This window comes from Dromiciops gliroides, chromosome 4, assembly GCF_019393635.1.
Source record: "Dromiciops gliroides isolate mDroGli1 chromosome 4, mDroGli1.pri, whole genome shotgun sequence".
Taxonomy (NCBI): domain Eukaryota; kingdom Metazoa; phylum Chordata; class Mammalia; order Microbiotheria; family Microbiotheriidae; genus Dromiciops; species Dromiciops gliroides.
In genome coordinates this window covers 189320028-189338224 of record NC_057864.1, presented here as the reverse complement: position 1 = coordinate 189338224, position 18197 = coordinate 189320028, and the positions used below count along the sequence as shown (strand labels likewise).

The 18197-nt window shown below is 45.2% G+C and overlaps 1 protein-coding gene across 1 annotated transcript; it reads right to left on the bottom strand.

Moving 5' to 3' along the window:
* Nucleotides 1–12304: 12304 nt before the first annotated feature.
* On the bottom strand, nucleotides 12305–17403 carry TMEM92 (transmembrane protein 92). Its single transcript, XM_043962851.1, has 5 exons — nucleotides 17293–17403; nucleotides 15772–15797; nucleotides 14665–14739; nucleotides 14232–14436; nucleotides 12305–12901 (listed from the first exon to the last, which is right to left on the bottom strand). The coding sequence occupies exons 1-5, from the start codon at nucleotides 17368–17370 to the stop codon at nucleotides 12782–12784; spliced, it is 504 nt and encodes a 167-aa protein (XP_043818786.1). The 5' UTR covers nucleotides 17371–17403; the 3' UTR covers nucleotides 12305–12781.
* Between the last annotated feature and the right edge of the window lie 794 nt (nucleotides 17404–18197).

Sequence of the window (18197 nt, the reverse complement as noted above, 5' to 3'; positions counted from 1 at the left end):
ACCTTTGTCTAATGCAAACTTGGGTCAAAATCATTCCATTAAGGTCTGTTACTTTGACTAGGTGAGAAAACTTTTTAATTGAATCAAACAATTAGAGCTGATTATGAATAGAGCCAGTATACCCCCTCAAATCAACCAAAGCTGTGCTTCATGCAATTTTTACAGAAGGGAGGAACTGTCTCAGGAGGGGGAGGAAGTGAAAGTGGGGGTAGGAATTAGAGATTCTGAGCATCCAGATTTGAGAGATTAGAGGTAGCATGAAGCCAAGACTAGATTGAGCTGGGTCAGAGAGGAGAGAGATAGAGGAGAGTCATCACCTCTCTAGGCATCTCAGAGAGGAGGACCCAGGCTAAGGGAAGTCCCAAGAAAAGGTCAGCTCTTTCCCCAATTTCCCCGATTTCCCCATCTGATGACTAGCCACAGATACTAAAATATAATCTGCTGTTTCCTTATTCAAATATTTCCAGTAAACTGAATTTTGCCTCAACCACAAAGAGGCTGGGGATTTACGAGAGGTAGATATGAATGTAAGGTTAGGCAGAGAACACAACTTTGGCCTAGATATTTCTTTGGCCTTGGTTTTTCCTAAATGGGGTCTCAGAGGGATTATGACTGAATGTGAGATTTTTGACCCCCTCCAAAATAAACTCCCTAAAGCTGAGGAGAAGGGAACCAAGTGGTTCTTAGAGGGCCATTCTTTTGTCCCAAAAGCTTAAAATGAGCAAATAATTATAACAGGGTGTTGCACTGTAAGCATTTTGTAACTGTTCTGATGAATGGGATTGGAATGGTTTAGAGACCCAGATGGCGTGAAGTACATTGTCCAATGTCATACAGATGCAGAGAGGAAGGGCTGAAGCTTCAGGTCTGAGCCATCATTGGATGAGCCATGGGAACTCCTTAACTCAAACATAGGATGTTTCAATGGATTCTCTCTTGGGCAGTTGTGAACATTTCCAGTGGCTGATGCAATGCCATCACGGACAATCTATACATACCAGTTTAAAGCTCTTTGGGAGTTCATTTTCACCTTCCCCGCCCCCCCCCCCCAGCTGTAAGATTTATGCTGACCAGCTGAGTAGAAAGACTCCTGACTTGTTTACATCTGTTTATTTGTCCAGTCCACAAAAATGCAAGCAACTTGCACTGTTTATTACAGTCTCCTAACCATGGAAGTGCAGGCTATTTTCACAACCCAATTCCATTCTTTCATGGAGGATTTGGCCAGCTTCTTTTCCAACCTTGTTCCACCCCCTGACCCTTTTACCCTCTCACCATGCCAAGTTCTCATCATATTTTTTTTTTTTGGTGGGGCTATGGGGGTTAGGTAACTTACCCAGGGTCATACAGCTAGTAAGTGTCAAGTGTCTGAGGCCGGATTTGAACTCAGGTCCTCCTGAATCCAGGGCCGGTGCTTTTATCCACTGTGCCACCTAGCTGCACCGCCCCCCCCCCCCCCCCCCCCCGGGCCAGTTCTCATCATATTAATGCCTTAATGATAAACTTAGTGTGAACACCCCACTGGCATAGCCCACTGAAGATCAGAACACCTGAGCTCAAAATACAACTCCTTTTGATAGCCTCATCTCTCTAGGTTTCTGAAACACTATTCTATGCCAGTTCTCCTTCTACCTGTCTGACTTTCACAGTCTCCTTGTCTGAATCTTCACCCTGGTCATGCGCCCTAAAGGTAGGTGGTTCTGATCTGGGCCTTCTTCTCTTCTCCCTCTATATTATTTCACACAGTGATCTCATAACTCCCATGGATTCAATTATCACTTCTATGCCAATGATGCTCAGATATGCTTCTCAAACCCTAACCTTCAGACATATATCTCTACCCAGATGTCCTGTAGTTATCTTTTTTTGTGTGTGTGAGGCAATTGGGGTTAAGTGACTTGCCCAAGGTCACACAGCTAGTTAAGTGTCAAGTATCTGAGGTCTGATTTGAACTCAGGTCCTCCTAAATCCAAGGCCGGTGCTTTATCCACTGTGCCACCTAGCTGCCCCCTCCCTCACCTCATTACTGAAAAGAGCACTGTCGTCCTCCCACTCACCTTGGCTCAAAACCAAAGTATCATCTACTCATTTTTTCTCATCCCTCCATGCCATTCAATTTTTGGTGAGGCCTGCTGATTTTACCTTCATAATATCTCTAGCATTATACCTCTTTCTCTCCTCTGACATGATCAAAACCCTGATGCAGGCCCTTATCACCTCACAATTGGACTATTACTGGTCAATCTCAGCCCCCAAAGTCTCTCCTTACTTCAGTCCATCTTCCATTTGGCTGTAAAATTAATCTTCCTAAAGTCCATGTCTAACCATACTTCCCTCCCTCCCATTCAATAGACTAGTGGCTCCCTTTCACCTTCAGGATCAAATATAAAATCTCCTAGCCCTTTCCTATCTTTCCAGTTTTCTTATCCCTTACTCTCTGAGATTCAGTGATACTGGCCTCCTGGCTCTTGCCAAAAGACCCATCATTTCCAGACTCCAGGAATTTTCTCTGGCCATGTCCCATGCCTGAAGTGCTCTCCCTCCTCCTCATTTCTCCCTCCTAACTTTCCCGGCTTCCTTCAAGTCCCAGATAAAATCCTACCTTCTTCGAGAAGCCTTTCCCAATCTCCCTTAATGCTGTCTTTGTGTTGACTACTGCCCATTTATCTTGTATCTATCTTGTTTGTCATAGTATTTTTTTTTTTTTGGTGAGGCAATTGGGGTTAAGTGACTTGACCAAGGTCACACAGCCAGTAAGTGTTACGTGTCTGAGGCCGGATTTGAACTCAGGTCCTCCTGATTCCAGGGCTGGTGCTCTATCCACTGCGCCACCTAGCTGCCCCTATCTTGTTTGTATATAGTTGTTTACATGTTGTCTTTCCTATTAGTCTGTGAGATCCTTTAGAGAAGTGATTGTCTTTTGCTGTTCTTTGTAGTGCCTTGTGAATAGTAGGTGCTTAATAAATGCTACTGATTGACAAGAGATCCACCAGCTTAGTCTTCCAGGGAGTTGGGATTATAGGGGTTCTTCTAACTTTAAAACTTCATTCCACTTCCCTCTTTTTAAAGACATTCTGCTTTGGTGTGATGAAAAGAGCTTTAGATGGGGACACTCCTGATCTTTGTCACTAACTCAATGTGTACAAAGTTTTTTCCCAAGTCTCTGGGTCTCAGTTTCCTTATCTGTAAAATGAGAGAGTAGGACTAGATTATTACTTTTGGGACTGTGAGTGGAGGAAGCTAGGAGGCACAGTGGATACAGCACTAAGCTGGGAATCACAGACATCTGAATTCAGATCTAGATTCTGACATTTTCTAGCCCTGGGACCCTGGGCATGTCACCTACCTGCTGATTGCCTCAGTCTCCTTATCTGTAAAATGAAAATAACAATACCCCTTACCTCCTTGTGATTGTCCTTTTATTTTTTTTAATGTTTTTTTGCAGGGCAATGAGGGTTAAGTGACTTGCTCGGGGTCACACAGCTAGTAAGTGTCAAGTGTCTGAGGTTGGATTTGAACTCAGGTCCTCCTGAATCCAGGGCCGGTGCTTTAGCCACTGTGCCACCTAGCTGCCCCCATGATTATCCTTTTAAAAACAGAATATAACCCCATAGCTCCTTTAGCTCACATCTCTTGGGATTATTTCAGGATTTGGAAAGAGATCCTGCAAAATCTTTCAACAATCATCAGAGTGATTTAGTATGTTTTTAAGCTCTTCTTTCCCCATCACTATGTCTTCTAACTCATTGTGACCATGTTGCTAGTAACATATTCGTTGTCTGGAGTGGGGGAAGAAATCTGACAGGACTTCAGTTAGACAAATTAGGAATGCTGGGGAATTTCCTGCTATGAATTTTCCCCTTTTGTTTACAATTTGGGTGCTTCCCCATCTCATTTCGCTCCTCCCCATTCTCCCCATTCTGATGTTGATCTTAACTCTTTTTTCTGGACGTCTCTTCCCCACTATCCCCTCCACCTCCCCCTGAGGCTGCCCTTGGTATTCCTTTTAGGCAGATTTCACCTGGACATTCTTTTCTTGGTGGGGGTGGGGTATAGAGTGGGAGAGGAGTGTGTGGGGTTAATAACCCCAGGCCTCATTCTCTGTAAGAGAAAGCTCAGCCACTAGGCCTCTAGACTCTCTTCCTTCTAGTTCCAAATGATAACGTCATTCCTGTACCATGCAAACTTCTGCCTTATCTTGGTCAGTAGAGCCGACCTAGGGATTGTTCCCCCCCCCCCCCACCAAAAAACAGTAAGACAAGACAGTTTATATGGAAGTTGCTACATCAATGTAGCTTAGGACCAGATGCCTATAGGCCCTCCATCCCTTGTCCTTTTTAAAAATTCCAATATCTGAGCATTATATAGCATGCCTGTGAGAAATGGGTAGTTTGTCTCCTCTCAATGTGGACATAACAGTCAGTCATACTCCCCCTGACCTGTTTGTAGGACAAAGGTCTCAGGTCCCCCTCAGGTTAGCAAGGTCACATGGTTCAAGGAGCCCTGGTCTCAATAAGGTCCACTCCAGAGTTGTGTTCATATAAGGAAATATAAGGTCCACTCCTGAGTTATGCCCATACAAGGAAGAGGGGTGGGAATACTGTGTTTCGATTAGCTAGTTTTTGCGCGTAGATTGTAACCCCACCAGTGATGCAAAAGGGGAAGGTCCATTCATGTTAGGGACTAGGATATAAAGCAGGGCCTGCGAGCCCCCTTTTGGGGCACCCACTAGCTGCACACAAGGGTGCCTCCTCATGAGAAGAAAATAAAGCCTTTGTTACTTCGCTGCTGAGTTCCTGAGAATTATTGAGAAGAGGATGGATTTTTCCCTCACAATGCCTTTCGTCATACCTCTAGTTGTCTGTTCATTCCTTCCTCAAATTATCATGCATGTAGCTGTATAAATGGGACAGCTAAGTACAGTAGAGTGGGCTGGGAGTCAGGAAGGCATCTTCTTGAGTTCAAATCCTGCCTCAGAAAATGACTAGCTTTGTGACCCTGGGCAAGTCACTTAAGCCAGGTTGCCTCAGTTCCTTATCTGTGAAATGAGCTGGAGAAGGAAATGGCAAAACACTCCAATATCTTTGTCAAGAAAACCCCAAATGGGGTCATGCAGTCAGAGAGGACTGAAATGACTCAACAATGAGCTACATAAACAGATGCTTATGTAGCAGGAATCAGGGGAATTCCCTGATCTGCTGGAGTGGAGTATCTCCCATGGAGTTAGGTACCAGCTCTGGCTCCTTTCCTTCCTGATATGACACAGGACAATGCTGCCAAGGATCCTCTAAATGTCCTACCCTCAGTCAATGACTTCACTGACCCAGCCTAGTTACTGAAAGCATGTGCTTTTAGGTCTTATTATCCCCAATTTGAAAATAAGGAAATGTGTTTATAGCAGCAAAGTAACTTCCTGGGAGTAGTTATTAGAGCTGACCTTTGAACTTAGGTCATTTAATTTAAAGGTCAGAGTTATTTCCATTACACCTTATTATTTCTTCAAATAGGATCCCTGGTCTTGGCTGGTAAAATTCCCTCTTATGTGTTGTTGTCTTTCTCAGTCAGAATGTAAACTCCAAGGGTAGGGTCTGTCTTTATTTTTGCTTTTATTTGTATTCCCAGCATTTAGAAGTGCCTGACTCATAATAAGTGCTTAATAAATGCTTCTTTTCTAAAAGGTGTCATTGTTATTGTTTGTCCTTCATTCTTGAAGAGGACCATGACATCAGGGTGATGTCATGATTCCCATTGAATTGGATTTAAGTGAGGGAGGGCTGTGCAAGGTTATCAGCCTCTCTTCAAGAGCCATCTGGAGATGGCCCCAGATGTTTGAGGCTATGGAGTTAAGTGACTTGCCCAGGGTCACACAGCTAGCAAGTGTCTAAGGTCAAATTTGATTTCAGGTCCTCCCAACTTCAGGGCCAGTGCCCTATCCACTGCATCACTAGCTGACCCAAAAGATGTCATTAAGACTGTGAAGGAATAGGAAGAACTGGATGTATGATTTCACTAGTATAGGTACCTCTTGGGTAAAAGAAACTTCTATTAATACAAGTTGGCCCTTTCTCTGTAACTTAAGGTTTTTTTTTTACTTTTTCATTTGTATACTTTAAAAAAATGTTTTACACATGTATTGAAGTTACCAATAATGGAAATGCAAGGATACCAGTAGGCTACCAAAATGACTTTTATAAAGCAGACCATACATAATAAGGATTAGCAAATGCAAGAGCCTACTGGGTGTATTGTTTTTTTTTTAAAGCAGAAGTCAGAAAAAAATGAAAGTTATAACAGAATTGCTTAGAGCACTAATTCTTGCTGAGGGTCACATAGCTCCAGGCAGGGCTTGAACCCTGGGTCTTTCTGACTTTTGAGTCTCATTCTCAATCTACCACATTATGCTGCCTCCTAAGAAACCCAACCTTATAAAAGTGGAAATGAGATAAAATCAGGTATTTTTAAGTAGACCACAGAAAGTCTTGACTTCCTCCATTTCCTTCACTCTTACACTCTACGAAAACAGCTTCACTCCACCTTTCAAGGTCATCATTCACTTGACAGCCCTCTCCAAGGTGACCTACAATTTCTCCATTAGCAAACCTAGTGGCCTTTTCTCAGTGTCTTTCCTTTTAGACCTCTCTTTGACCTTGGACACTGTAGATGTCTTCAGGATGTTCTCTTGTCTATCTTAGTGCTTTCTGGTTCTCCTCCTGCCTACTTAGATGACTCATAAGTCTTCTTTGTTAGATCTTCCCCCAGATCGTGACCACTAACCATGGGTATCTTCTAAGATTCTGTCCCAGGCCCTCTTCTCTCTCCCTCAACATACTCTCACTTGGTGATCTCATGATCAACTCCCATGATTTTAGTTATTATCTCTAAGCAGATGATTCCTAAATCTACATATCCAGTATTAGTTTCTCTATATGTCACCTTTTGGATATCTCCAATCAATAGATCCAAAACAGGACCTTTTCCCCTAAACCTTCCTTCTTTCCATTTTTCCCTATTACTGTTGAGGGGGGCAGCTAGGTGGCACAGTGGATAGAGCACTGGCCTTGAATTCAAATCTTACCTCAGACACTAGCTGTGTGACCCTGGGCAAGTCACTTAATCCCAATTGCCTTAAATATCCAGGGCCATCTCCAATCTTCTGGGTATATATCTTGCCACAGGACCCAGATGGCTTTGGAGGATATCTGTATCTCTATTAGGGTATTGTTATTAAATTGACTTGAATATGATGATATAAAGAAACTTAAGGAGCAGAATAAAAGGAGAATAGGGGGAGAGGGTGGTGGAGGTAGAATGGGGTTAATTACATCATATGAAGAGGCACAAAAAAACCTATTACAATAAAGGGAAAGAAGGGAGGGGTGAGCATTGTTTCAACCTTTCTCTCATCAGATTTAGTTCTGGGAGGGAATAACATATACACGCACTTAGCTTACTCTTTAAGGAAGTAACATTAAGGGGAAAAGGGTGGTACTAATAGAAGGGGGGGCAGAAGCAGGGGAAGAAAGGGAAAAGAAAAGGAAGGATCGTTGATAAAAGAGAGGGCAGATTGAGGGAGGCAGTGGTCAGAAGAAAAACACTGGTGAGGAGGAATAGGGTGAAAGAAGAAAAAAAGAGTACAAAGGGGAAGGGAGCAGCTAGGTGGCACAGTGGATAAAGCACCAGCTGTGGATTCAGGAGGACCTGAATTCAAATCCAGCCCGAGACACTTGGCACTTACTAGCTGTGTGGCCTTGGGCATGTCACTTAACCCTCATTGCCCCAGCAAAAACAAACAAACAAACAAAAAACCACAAACAAACAAAATGGAAAAGATGGAGGGAAATAAACAATAATCTTTTATTTTTGTATCCCCCCCTCCCAGGGGAATGGGGGTTAAGTGACTTGCCCAGGGTCACACAGCTAGTATCAAGTGTCTGAGGCCAGATTTGGACTCAGGTGCTCAGGGCTGGTGCTTTATCCACTGCGCCACTTAACTGCCCACTTAACTGCCCCGACAGTATTCTTAACTGTGAATGTGAATGGGATGAACTCTCCCATAAAATGGAAGCAAATAGCAGATTGGATCAAAAATCGGAATCCTACAATATGTTTACAAGAAACACATTTGAAGCAGAGAGATACACATGGAGTAAAGGTAAAAGGTTGGAGCAGAATATATTATGCTTCAACTGAAGTAAAAAAAGCAGGGGTAGGGGCGGCTAGGTGGTGCAGTGGATAGAGCACCGACCCTGGATTCAGGAGTACCTGCGTTCAAATCCGGCCTCAGACACTTAGCACTTACTAGCTCTGTGACCCTGGGCTAGTCACTTAATCCCCATTGCCCTGCAAACAAAAAAAAGCAGGGGTAGCAATCCTTATCTCAGACAAAGCAAAAGCAAAAACAGATCTAATTAAAAGGTTTAAGGAAGGAAACTACAACTATCAGATGGCTTTGGAGGAAAGAGTTAGGTTGGTGACTTTGCACAGCTCTGCCTGCCTCACTTAAATCCAATTCACTGCAAGTCATGACATTGGGATCATGGTCCTCTTTGAGAATGAAGGGCAAACAATTATTGTTGAAGGTACCACCATTACCCAGGTCCACACTGTTGGTGTCATCATTCTTGTATTCCTTCCACATATCTAACCTGAAGTCTTATTTCTATTTTTGCAGTAGTTCTTATAGACATCTCCTTTTCTCCATGAACTCTCCATGACTATTGCAGTAGCCTTCTGGTTTTATCTCCCTGCCTCAAGTATCTCCTCATTTCAACCCATCCTCCATTCAGGGGCCAAAGTATTTTTCTAAAGAGCAGGTCTAACCATGTCACATTGATCCCACCATTCCCATAGTTCCCAATAAGGACTGCTAGGTAACAGTGGATAGATGCTGGCCCTGGAGTCAGGAAGACCCAAAATCTGATCTTACACAACTAGCTGTGTGACCCTGGCTCAGTCACTTAACCCTGTTTGCCTTGGTTTCCTCACCTGGGAAAGAAAATGGCTAACCATTCCACTATCTTTGCCAAGAAAACCTCAGATGAGGTCATGAAGAGTTATAAGTAGCTGAACAATTAATCGTTTCCTCTTATGATCAATAATAACATGCTGTTTGGCATTTAAAACCCTTCACTGCCTAGGTCCCTTTCTACTTTCCAGTCTTTGTACACTCTTCTCCAGAGGATCCCACACTGGTTTACATTATATTCCTCTCACAGAAACCCCACCTCCGTTCCTTTGTACTGTTGTGCCTGCCTGGAATGCCTTTCCTCCCTTAATCTCTGACTTTCTTGAAGACTCAATTCTAATCCCAGCTTTCTGCAGGCCTTTCCTGGTCCTTTCCCCAGTCCAGACAACTGCCTAGGTTTTCCTTTTGAGATTACCTATAACTGACATTTTGTGCATGTTGCATGCATCTGATTGTTTGCATGTTATTTCCCATATTAGAATGCGACCTCTTTGAGGGTAGGGACAATTAGCTGAAACTGAAAACAGGGACTCAGCTCTTCTGCCAGTGCCCACAGCCAGCATGGTCCCTGCCATGAGCTCGCCCCTCCTTCCCCATAGTTGCAGCTTGGGACTGGTCAGCACAACTGAGCCTGTTGGGCCAAGGTAGTAGAGGGAGCCCTTCACTGTTCCCCTAGTCAGCTGACTCCCACCCAACTGGACTGCCACTGGGGCTTGTTTATTGACTCAGAGTCTGCCTGCAAGTGCTTGAAGTCTGGTCTTAAGGTTTGCCCAAGTGGTGCCAATCTCTAGTCTTCCTGATAGATATCTTACTACTGGACCCAGATGGCTCTAGAGGAGAGAGTGAGACTCGTCACTTTGCACAGCCCTCCCTCACTTCAATCCAATTCACTGCAAAGGACAAACAACAACAATCTGCTACATAAGCACTTAATAAATACTCCAGAGTCCAGCCAGGTGGCTCAGTGGATAGAACACTGCCTGGAGTGATGAAGACCAGAGTTTGAATTTGGCCTCAGATGCTAGCTAGGTGACCCTGGGCCATTCACTTAACCTTTGCCTGCTTTCTTTAAGTGAAAAAAATGGTGCCAATAGCGCCTACCTCACAGGGTTGTTGTGAAGATATTTTCACAGGGTTTAAGTACAGTGTCTATCACATAGTAGGCACTCTGTAAAATCTGTTATTGTTGACTGACTCTGAACATTGAGACCCTAGGGGAAAGTCACACCCATTTCACATACTTAAAACCTTTCTCAGATAAGAATCCAGAGGCAGGGGGATGATCATGATTCAGGAGGGTGACTTTATGACTCGATGCCAAGTCATTGTGGGTACCACTCAGTAGCTCCCCTGGGTAGTGGAAAGTGATGGGCTGAACATAAACTGGCACACTTCCCTGTTCCCTCTTGTGCACAGGGTCTCTTTGGTATAGTAGGGTCCTAGCCTCAGTCTCCTTCCCGATCTTCCAGTTTTGGGGGACAACTGAGAGCAGCACCCCTTAGGGCAAAGAGTGGAGGGGGGAGGCAGTGTGTCCTGATGAGCTGCAGTATAATCTGCACCATTTCCCCCACCTCCTTTCCCTGCCCCCAATTCCGATGCCAATCATGCAATAGCCTGGCTGCTATTCTGCTCTGGCCACGCCTGGCTCAGGGTAAGGCAATATTCCTCCAATTTTCCTAGGCTGGGTAGTGCTGGACCTCAGTGCTCAGTAAAGAAAAAAGGTCTCTTTCCACTCCCTTACCCACGCCCTGCCCAGTCTCTGTTCTTTCCTCTAAAGCAGCAGTTTTAGTTTTTTTGGTCTAAGGACCCTTTTATTCTCTTTTATTGCTGTTTTTGGGGTCAGGACCCTTTTATTCTCTTATATGAGGACCTCCCCCAACCCCCTGCCTCAAAAGGTTTGTTCCTATGGGTTATATTTGTCACTATTTGCCAGATTACAAATTAACATGTCATAGGTATTAATGTAAATAGTTTTGACTTTGTGTGATCTCCAGAAAGGGTGTGAGGGAGGGACCATAAGGAGTCTTTGGGGAGCACTGTTCTTAAGTCTTTTTTTTTGGGGGGGGGAGTAGGGCAATGAGGGTTAAGTGACTTGCCCAGGATCACACAGCTAGTGTCAAGTGTCTGAGGTCGGATTTGAACTTTGAACTCAGGTACTCCTGACTCCAGGGCCGGTGCTTTATCCACTTTGCCACCTAGCTGCCCTGAGCACCATTCTATAACGATTGGAGTGATGCCACCTGCTGGAGATTTATTGTAGGAAAGTTCCCTGTGGTCAGTTCCTTGGTGTCAGGAAGTGACGTTTGCTCATGGGTACTGTCTATCAAAGCTACCAGCCAATTAGCTTGGAGCTGTGTGTGCCTGTGGATGGGATGTTCCCGGTTCCACAGGAGGCTGGTGGGGGGAGGCTCGCTCTCTCAGCCACTTTCATGAGGACCTCAGGGGGGAGTGGAGCAGAAGACTCTAGCTCCCTGAGATAGATGTCAGAATCTAGGCCTCTTTCTCTCTCTTCAACAAATTCTTATTCTTCTTAATAAATGCTTAAAAGTCTAAACTCTTGCTAAAGCTTATAATTTTTTGGAGACCCCTCATTAGATATTTTAGACAGACTAGCTAGAATTTTAGCCCCATACATTTCTTAAGTCTTAACTTCCCTTTCTGGGGTGGACTCTGCCCCAGATGCCTCACTTGGGGCCAAGGTATGGCTTTCCCTTCTAGAGTGGCCATGGGGCAGAAACAACCAAGTCTGAAACTGGAGGCAGAAGCTTCTCTCCCTATCCAACCTTAGGTGAAGGAATTCAGCAATTTACTGGGTGTGTGTAAGGAAAAGATCTCCCTTCCCAGTAGCCACATTTTCCCTTCCCTCACCTTTTCTCCGGCTAAGGCCTCTCTGCTTCCACCTTGGCCTCCTTCCCCCAACCTATCCCCCTCTCCCAATCGAAGTCATCAGCTCCCCCATCCCCCATCTACCCCCTCTTCTCCCCAGGAAATCTAAGCCAACTACTGGGTGGGGAAGGGATGCTGAAATAAATTGAGTCAGCAATGGGCATTGTACTCTGCTCCTAGAGGTCATCTCCACTTACTTGGGCAGCAGGGAGTTCCCCCATCTCCAGCTTCCCCACCCCTACCCTAATATCCAGCGGCAATAAGAAATAGTAATAAACTGGCAAGTAATTAACCGCTGATTACCTTTTGATCCCTGACCTGTGTTCCCACCTCCTACCCCTAACTTCATTTTCAGAGCCCCTTCCCCATCCTCCCCATGGACCAGGGTCAAAAGTCTTTTAAATTCATTTATAATATGCAATTTACTTTACATTAAAGAATTATTCTGCCCAGGAAAACCCACAGGTAGGGGGCTAGACTTTAACCAAAGGAATGGCTCTCTAATGGTGGAACTTCTGACACTGTAGGGCAGCAGGCTAGGCATATCTTGTTTATGCCAGAGGATGACTCTGCTTGACTTATTTGAAGCCCCCATTCAACCTCCAAGCACACAAAATCCAAGAGATCCTGGATAGGATCTGAGCCCACTCCATCTGAAGTTGGGGGGAAGCTATCTCTCAAGTCCAAGGTCTCTTCCCACCTGCAGGAATCTTTCTTTCAGCATCCTGGGACAGGTGACAGATCGTCCAGCCTCTTCGTGGGCTGACATTTTTGCCTCTCTCTCCCTCCGTCCTTAAAACTCTAGGAAAAGGAGAGCATTCCCAGGCCAGATAGTGCCCAGAGCCCCTAGGAGTGAGGACACCCTTGAATAGGCAGAGGCAAGAAGGGAAATCAATTCAGCATCAAGCTCCTAGGGTGTCCCAACATGCCTCAGAAGGCTGGGTTGACGATTCCCCCTCGAGTGCTTTGGGTCGTTGCAACAGGTGTGGGGGTGTAGGGTGGTGGTGGCTCCCGGGGAGGTGGTGGGCACAGGACTGGCTTCTGAATGACCTGTGGGGAGGAGAGCACAGTGTTCTCTGTCCAGCCAGGGCCTTCTCTCCCTGTCCCTTCATTGTCTCTCAATCCCTTCCCCTTGGTTGATTCCAACCCTGAAATAAGGGCAAGGAGGATGGTACCTGAGGCCAAAGTGTGGAAGGATTCGGGGCTGGAGGAGCCCATACACCTCTAAGGCTAAGATGACCTATCTACAGCCAAACCCCTCATTTCACAGATAAGGAAAACGGAATTTCCTGGAGGTTAAGCCCTGAGAAGCAAGAACAGGGTTCAAACTAGGGTCTTACAGCTCTTAATTCAACAGGCTTACCACTACCCGGCAGTATTTGTTGGGTATGAGAAGCAATGGCCTGGGAGAGATGATTTATGAGTAGAGACAAGGGATCCCCAACCTTTTTTAGTCCCTGCAGTTCTTGGCTTTCCAGTAAACCTACCCACACCCCCTATTCAATAGGAATGGAAAAGAATTTCTAGAGCTTACCATGCTCAGACACATAAGCCATTTTGTCACGGCTGTTTGTAAATCAATTTGGAATTTGCAGAATATTTTCAGTGGGACAATATCGTTTATTTGCCAAATATTTACCATACCCTTATTTCAAGCTTTGTGTACATATCCCAGATTGGGAAAGCCCTGGTACGGAGAGGCAGAACATAAGATCATAGACTGAGGTGGGAGGGATTTTATAATAATGATAATTGCTAGTACTTACATAGCACTTTTAAGGTTTACAAAGAACTTACTCATTTGATCCTCACAAACCCTGGGAAGAAGATGCTATTATTATCCCCATTTTACAGATGAGAAAACAGAGTAAAACAGAGGTAAAGTGACTTGTACAGTTACCTAGTGAGTATCCATTGCTGGATTTGAACTCAGGTTTTTTTCAGAATCTACTGAACTACCTATTGTTGTCATTGTTCAGACATGCCTGATTCTTTGTGGCCCCATTTGGGTTTTTTTGGGCAAAGATACTGGAGTGGTTTGCCATTTCCTTCTCTAACTCATTTTATAGATGAGGAAATTGAGATAAATAGGGTAAAGTGACTTGCCCAGGGTCATATAGCTATTAAGTTGTCTGAGGCCACATTAAAACTCGGTCTTCTTGACTCTATCCACTGTACCACCTAACTGCACCTAGAAATAATTTAGACTATTCCTCTAATCTTATAGAGAAGGAACACAAGGCCTAGTCAAGGGAAGGGCCTCCCTGAAGGTGGCACAGACTTGCTGTACCATATTGCCTCTCCTAGAGGCCCTTTCCTGTGACTTGCCCCAAGACTGAACAGATATTCAGGAGATCAGATGGAATCAAGGAGGACTCACCTCACTATAGGGCGGTGGGGGTCCAAATGGAGTAGATACTGGAATCTCAGGGGCCACAGTAGGGTTACTGAAGGACACGGCAATGGGCACCTCCCGCTGGTTTGGGGGCTCTGGCTCAGAGACCCAACAAGCTCGGCACAAACGCTTTGACAAGCCACAGATGCAGAGGAGGGGGATGATGACCAGGAAGCTGATGACAAATGTCCTGGGGAGGCAGGGAAGATTGACAACATGATCCTTATTTAACAGAGTGAGGGTGGCTGCCTCCTTCCAAACAGCCCTCCCTCATCCCTATCCTTTTCTACACCCCCCCCCCTGCCCCCACTCAGGCCTATCTTCCATGCATCACCAGCTGGTCATGTCTCTCTGTCCTTAGTGGCCAGGGACAAGATGTCTTTGGGCATGACCACAAAACGGTCGCCATGTTTTTCACCTCATGGGGCCAGAGAAATGTTCTGTCTTCAGGCAGCAGCCATTGGCACAGCACTCAAATCCTTCAGGGCAAAAGCTGGCATGGGAGAGAACAGAAGGTGATCCCTTGGTCAAAAGGATCCCACTTCTAAGCTGGGCCCCTTTCCCCATGGCATGATAGGCAATGGACTCTCAGTCTTGGTAGGGAAACCTCTCTCTGGTTAAAGAAAATCATGTCTACACTGGCTTATGGAGTAGTGGAAAGAGCCTTGTATGAGGGGTGAGGAGGAAGGCCAAAAGGCACGGGTTCTAATCATGACTCGGCCATTTACTCATTTTCCTCGTCCCCAAAATGGAGCTAACAATTTCTGTTCTGCCCATCTTGAAGAAAATGTATTTTGCAACCGGAGAAGGTGATATACAAATGCAAAGGCCTGTTTACATGCATTACTCCTGCTGGACCTACTAAATAGCAATTAACACCAAGACAAATTAATTTCCACTAAAACAATCCCTGAGCTTGGGGAATGTATGAACCCTAGGGGACATCAACTCTAGCCTTTCTCCGTGGGTCCCTGAAACGTTTCTTCTAATGTCTTTTTGTCCAGGAGAAGAGCTAGTGGCTTTAGAATTCTGGCTTGGATCCAGAGGGTAGATGACCTTGGGAAGGTAATTTCACCTAGCAACTAGAGAATAACAAAAAGATCGCCAAAGATGACCTTTAAGGCCCTTCCAGCACTAAGGGAGGTGATGTTATCTATCACCCAGCTTGTTTTTTTACAAATCCCACAGAGAACCCAAAGCTAGAAAACTAGAGACTAGGCCCCAGGAAGGACTTCTCCAAGGGGAGACACCTTTACTTTTGGCACAAACCCCCCTCATTTTATAGATGAGAATATGGATACCCAAAGTCACATAGGGGATAAAGGGCAGAGGATTTCAAATCCATTATTTTGCCCACTGTAATCCCTGTTCTGGGAGCCTGGGTTGGGGAAAGATCAAATCAATCTAAGGAATGGGTAAAAGAGAATTCCAACTGGGCCTTTTTGCCTGGAAACTCCTGACTCTGGTGGCCTCCCTTTCCTCCCTAGAGAGGGAGAAACTAAGGCATCCAGATACCCATACTTACTAGTGCAGTTGGCATCCACCAGTTACCTAGGAAGAAAATGAGCCAGAGCTTAGAGAGGGTGGGGGCGGGGTAGGGGATACAAGGACATTATCGATCAATAAATATTTATTAAGGCAGAAATTTACTAAGGCAACAAATATTTCTGAAGGGTCTGGGGGTCCAAATACAAAGAAGGCAAAAATCCCTACTCATAAGGATATTCTATTGGAGTTGGGAGACTCATTAATTTGGGGTTCACTGTATATCCCCAATGGAAGGAGGACTTAAGAGAAATGACTGCACAGGTCAAAGCCCCTATTCCTTGCTCCCTCCCGCCCAAGTCGTTCCTATTTTTTCATTCTAATCAGCAGCATCTCCCCAGTCCAGAGGAGTTCTGGGAACACACGAAAAATTCGGGTAGTCAGAGCTCAATTTTGCCTTAGGAGTCAGTCCATAACTACAGTTCATGTGACTAAATTAAAAAAAAAAATTCTCACTAATGATGGCAGTGATAATCAGTGATCTGATTTACAGGGACAATAAAGATAGGATAATGGAAATATATAAAGTGATAGTGAAGGTAACTGGTGAGCACGTTTCTCTCCAACTCTGCCAGAAAGCCTTAAAAACTTAATACAATAGAATCTGAACACCTAGACCTGGAGAAAACAACGACCTCTCTCAAAATCACCCAGCAGAGGAAGTCAGATATTTAGGGACAGAGATCCACAAGTCTGGGAACAGGGTGGGGGTGGAAGAGACTTCCACCAAGTCTAAGATCTCTACAGTCTCCTCCCCCTCTCAATAATTAACATGACTAAAGGTGGCGGGGATGACTGGGAAAGACTGAATTCCCGTTTAGGGATCAGAGAAAGAATTAGTCTCAGGATCTCCAAGCACTTTAGGCATTCAATCATCTATTTAGTTCTCCAGGTTTCCCGTCTCGGGTAAGAATGGTCCAAGAAATTTGAAATTCTCCAACTAGCCCCAGGCTTCACAATCCTAGAGCAGAGACACCACCCAAGTCCCAAATGGTTGGGTGAGTAGGTGGGGGTGGGGGAGGGTAAAATGAGTCCAAACCCTATTTTAAACTCGGGAATAGGGCAGGGCTACTTTTTCCACTAGATCAAGTAAAGAAACAAATAAGTGCCCAGAGAAGGGGAGAGGCTTCCCCAAAGACACACAGTAGAGTGTGAGGTTTCCTGCCCAGGCTTCTCAGTTACCAGCTCTGTACCCCTAAGTCTTGGGCACAGAAATGGGGAAGGAAACCAAGAAAGAGTAAGACAAGGCTAATACTGAGGTCAGTCTTCTCTGAGATCTCAGGGCACTCAGATGGGGAAGGGGAAGGAATACACCCCCTCCCCCTGAATTCCTGCTTCTCTTCCCATGTAAAACACATAAGTCTCCCGTTCTCAATAGCTCCCCCACACTCCTACCTGTCCCGGCAGGGAGAGAGTGGCAAGAGGTATCTGCCCCCCAGGTTGAACAAAGGCACACCTGTCTCTCCCCTTATCCCGTCCCCCTCCCCTCTCAAGTCCTCACCTGTTGGAGACCTGCCAAGATGCTAAGAAGCAGACTGGGCAAGAAGCCGGGGAGCCTAGAGACCCAGGAGAGCGGCATCCTGAGCTGGTAGACTCGCTCTACCAGCTTCCGTGTGTTGGGGGGGGAAGGAGGTAGGACTAGCACCTCCCTCCAGTTTCTGCCGCAGGCCCAGGAAAAGGGGGAGGAGCCCCATTGTTATGGGCTGGACTCAGATTCCCGAAGAGCAAAGGAGAATAATTTATAAAGCTGCCGGGCAGTCTAGAAGACCCGGGTTCAAATCCGGTGTAGGAACTCTCCACTGTGAACATAAGCTAGCCGCTCTACTATAAATATAAATTAAGACTATAAATGACAGATAAGTGGCCAATCTGCATCCGTGAAGCAGAGTTTCCACACCGGGACACAAATAACATTGCATATATGATTAAAAAAAGATTTTATAGAGTTTTGAGTTCCCAACCTCCCTCCCTCCGATTCAATTTTGTTAAACCAGCATTATTAAACGTCTATGTGCCGGTACAATGATAGGTACTGGGGATAGAAAGACAAAAATCGACCTATTCCCTCCCCTTAATTAGCATACTTTCTACATTACTTTCCATCCCTCACCCACCCCATTCATAACCCTATCTTTGAATGATACAGACTCCCACTGGCGACATGGGAGGGAAATAGGTGCTGGAACACTCTCCTCTCCTTTTCTGATCCCCCTCCCTTCCTTAAAGAAAGTTAGAGTTTATTCCAGAAGGGTAAGTACCTTATTTGGGGTTTTCTCTTTTCACCAGTTTCACCTGATTCCTTATCTTCAGCTTGAAGGGATGAATGAATGACCGGAAGGGAAATCCAGACTGGAGTTTCTGGAGTTTCTGAGGTTGGGTGGACTAGTATATGGTCCTCAGAAACCA